Source organism: Polyergus mexicanus, unplaced genomic scaffold (assembly GCF_030449975.1).
Source record: "Polyergus mexicanus isolate NDT 795.1 unplaced genomic scaffold, iyPolMexi1.0 SCAF_9, whole genome shotgun sequence".
NCBI classification, from domain to species: domain Eukaryota; kingdom Metazoa; phylum Arthropoda; class Insecta; order Hymenoptera; family Formicidae; genus Polyergus; species Polyergus mexicanus.
In genome coordinates, this window is record NW_027223329.1 from 4,857,838 (window position 1) to 4,861,748 (window position 3,911).

The 3,911-nt window shown below is 37.0% G+C and overlaps 1 protein-coding gene across 1 annotated transcript; it reads left to right on the top strand.

Moving 5' to 3' along the window:
* The first annotated feature begins 2,897 nt into the window (after nt 1–2,897).
* LOC138936485 (uncharacterized) lies at nt 2,898–3,677 on the top strand. The gene has a single exon (XM_070301912.1). It carries the CDS (start codon nt 2,898–2,900, stop codon nt 3,675–3,677), a length of 780 nt encoding a protein of 259 aa, XP_070158013.1.
* The last annotated feature ends 234 nt before the right edge of the window (nt 3,678–3,911 follow it).

Here is a 3,911-nt window from a genome sequence, read left to right on the forward strand (position 1 = left end):
CGCCTCGCACTATCTCTCTAACACCTACTCGCGGCATCGTACCTTCGCGTTCCCTCTTCCCCGCGGACCCCTCGCCAATCGGTTTCGCGCGGTCCCCCTTTCCCCTCACCACAGACCCCTCGCTTATCGGTTAGGTTAGGTTAGCGGGTCCCTCGCCTATCGGTTAGGACGCGATCTCCCTCCCCCTCTCCGCGGCCCCCGCGCCTACTGTTCCGCCGCGGTCCCACTCCCCCTCTCCGCGGACCCCGCGCCTACCGTTCCGCCGCGGTCTCCCCGCGTGACGTCATACCCCCCCCCCGTGACGTCGTACCCCCTCCCCGTGACGTACCCCCCCTTCCCGAGACGTCATACCCCCACCCCCCGCGCCGGTTTCCCCTCGCCCCTCATACCCCCCAGAGGACCTGAGTTAGAACCGACCCAGTATCACTACTATCAAAGTTTTTAAAGTTATTTCTTTTTTACATTGCTAATTATATCACTAGCGAGACATAGTGGCCATGACCAGCAATGACGAACACGAGAATGTCGGGCAACCAAACAAAGCAACCATAAACATATAGAATGGACTGAGCGTTGCGATAGACAAACGCGTGCTTACTGTAGAGAGAGAGGTATTATATGCGAGGCCAATTTTGTCTCTTTTCCTAGCATCTTATTGGTGATTTTGTCTCCCTCCATATAGAAAATCACCAATGAGATGCTAAGAAAAGAGACAAACATTGGCCTTCCATATAGTACCTCTTTTTCTACAGCAAGCGCACGTTTGTCTATCTCACAATGCTCAATCCAGTCTATATATCTATAGAACCAACCCGACGCGTCGCACAAAAAAATCGCATCGGAGATGATGCAATAAAACAGACGTTCTGATTGGCTACCTCGTAACGCGACACGCTCAGTAGGAACTTCCCCTAAGTAACAAGGTATGCTACTGCGCAGGCATTTCTACTGACCAATAAGAGAGTGACAAAATTCCGCCATCTTGTATAATTTAAATGGATATTAAAACAAAGATTCGGGCAAGAAAAGTTTATCTTTATACACATTCTACACATATTCTTTTCCATCACAGTTGTTGCATTATCCTCTACAAATTCTATTGGAATTGCATCAAGTTTCAATTTCCGAGACTTCACAAGGCTATAGTTAGGTAGTAGCCCAAATAAGAACGATCGATCTTTGTATTATGAAGAATGAAAATGTTGGGAATAAACCCAAGATAAACAAATTTTAAATAATGTATTTTATCAATTTTATTATATATTTTTTTTTTAATTTGTTAAATTCCATTTACCACTTGTCAGTATTATATACATAACATTGGATTGACGTTTTTTTTATAAAATATTTTCCACATCTTTTGATTTTTGGAAATGAAAAATACCTTATATTATTGTTATTTCATGATGTATTTTTACATTTTCTAAACAAACATGACGGCATTATAAAAAGGGTTTTTTGTATTGCATTTACGAAACTTTTATGAAACTGTTGCAAAACTGTGCATAATGACAATGTGTATCATGACACTACCCAGTAAACACAAAGTAACAGTAATATAAGATCAATGTTATAATTTCCCAGTCAACAATATAACTGCAATATAACATGCCTTGTACGTAACAGTTATGTTGTTGAGTGGCAAATTATAACATTAATGTTATGTTACTGTTACTTTGTGTTTATTGGGTAAACACTGGGTTTTCATTTAAATTCAGCGTTGTGTTGCTATAGTGATTTCGCAAGATGGCGGAAACTTGGTGCTGTGCATGGTGTAAGTAACAAGGTGTGGGAGAGCAGAATAGCTGACTTGACAATGTTTTATGACATTAATACTGTAGTACAGTATTGTGCGTTACTTCAAGACAAAGACTTAAGTCATAAAACATTGTCAAGTTAGTTATTCTGCTCAAGCCCTAAACTATTTTCTCGGACGAATTTTGATCACAGTCTGTGCAGTACCAAGTTTCCGCCATCTTACGAAATCACCATAGCAACACGACGCTGAATTTAAACGAAATAGTGTCATGAAACACAGTGTTATTATGCACAGTTTTGCATGCCCTTTTTATAATGCTGTCGTATTCGTTTAAAAAGTGTAAAAATACATCACGTAAGGTACTTTTTATTTCCAAAAAATCAAGAGATGATTGCGAAATAGAAAATATTTTGTAGAGAAAACGTCAATCCAAACAATATAGTACGTATATAATACTGACAAGTGGTAAATGGAATTTAACAAATTAAAAAAAATATATAATAAAATTGATAAAATAAATTATTTAAAATTTGTTTATCTAGTTCGGGTTTGTTCCCTATATTTTCATTTTTCACAATACAAAGATCGATCGTTGTTACTTGGGCTATTACCTAACTATAGCCCTACGAAGTCTCGGAAATTGAAATCTGATGCAATTCCAATGGAATTTGTAGAAGACAATGCAACAACTGTGTTGGAGAAGGATCAGAGTATAGGTATCCCAGTGAGCAATAAGTAATCAAAAAGAATTCTTAAAGTACTCAGGTTTAAGAATTGGACATCCAACAATACCATCTAAATCTAAATGATAACATAATGATGTCAATAAGTCCTCTAATGCGTCGATTGTAGAAGAAAAAAAGACATCATATAAATGACATCTTAGAGAATACTACAATCTGACTTCTTATAAATGTCATGAAAATGTTACCATTAAGAATTGTTATTTATATTATTATTTTTACATACTTTCTTTATTATATAGAAGAAAAGGACCCAATAATATATATATATATATATAACTTTTTTATTATAAATATATATATCATACATATCAAGAAGAAGAAAAGCAATGATTGCAATGAAGAAAACGTGGAGCATAGGAGAGAGATTATTTAGGGAGGACTACATAAGAAGAATGAAGATGTTTGAAGCATTGGTGGAGAGTGTGAGTTTGTTTGGAGCAGAAATATGGGGATGGAGAAAAGAGGAAAGACTGGACGGAATTCAGAGAAAATACGTAAAATGGATACTAGGTCTGGAAAGGACAACGCCGAATTACATAGTAGTAGAGGAAGGAAAGTTAGTGAAAATTAAAGAGAAGGCGTTGAAAAGAGCACTGAAGTACGAAGAGAAAATAGGAACAACGAGGAAGAAACTGGTGGAAGAATGCTGGAAAGAGAGGAAGAAAGAGTGGGGGGCAGGAAGAGAAGGAAAGTGGGCGAGAATAAGGAGGAAAATATTAGAGGAGGAGGGAGATGGTACTGAGAGAAGAGAAGGAAGCAGAGAAGAGGAGGAAAACACAGTACAAAAAATAATAGGGAAGATAAGAGAGAAAGAAAAGGCGGAAAGAAGAAAAAAGATAGAAGAGTCTACGTACAACAGAGAATACAAGAAGATAATAAAAGAAGAGAGAGCAGAATATCTAAGTAAGAGAATGAAGCAAAAAGATAGAAAAACGATAGCAAGGTTCAGGTGCGGCAATGAAGCAAGAGAAAAAGAATACTGGAAAGCAGAAGAGGAAAAAGTATGCAGGCTATGTAAGAAAGAGGTAGAAAGCATGTGGCATGTACTCAAGGAATGTGAAAAGACGGGACAGAAAGAGGAGATAGAAAAAGTGTTGGGGGAGGATGGACAAGGGCTGATAGTACTAAGGAGAATAGAAGAAGAAAGGAAGAAGGCGGCAGAGGAAGGATAGAGATGCGTTTATTTTTATTTGTATATTTATTATTTTGATTTTGATTGTGTTTTTGATTCTTGATTTTATTTTATTTTATTGTAAAGTTTATCCAATTCTATTTTATATAGCTCCAGCGTCAATTGGAATTTGAATTTTGAATTTAATTTTGGTTTTAATTTTGATTTTAATTTTAATTTTAGTTTTAATTTTAATTTTAATTTTAGATTTAATCGAGTCCCTATTGAAGGCAAA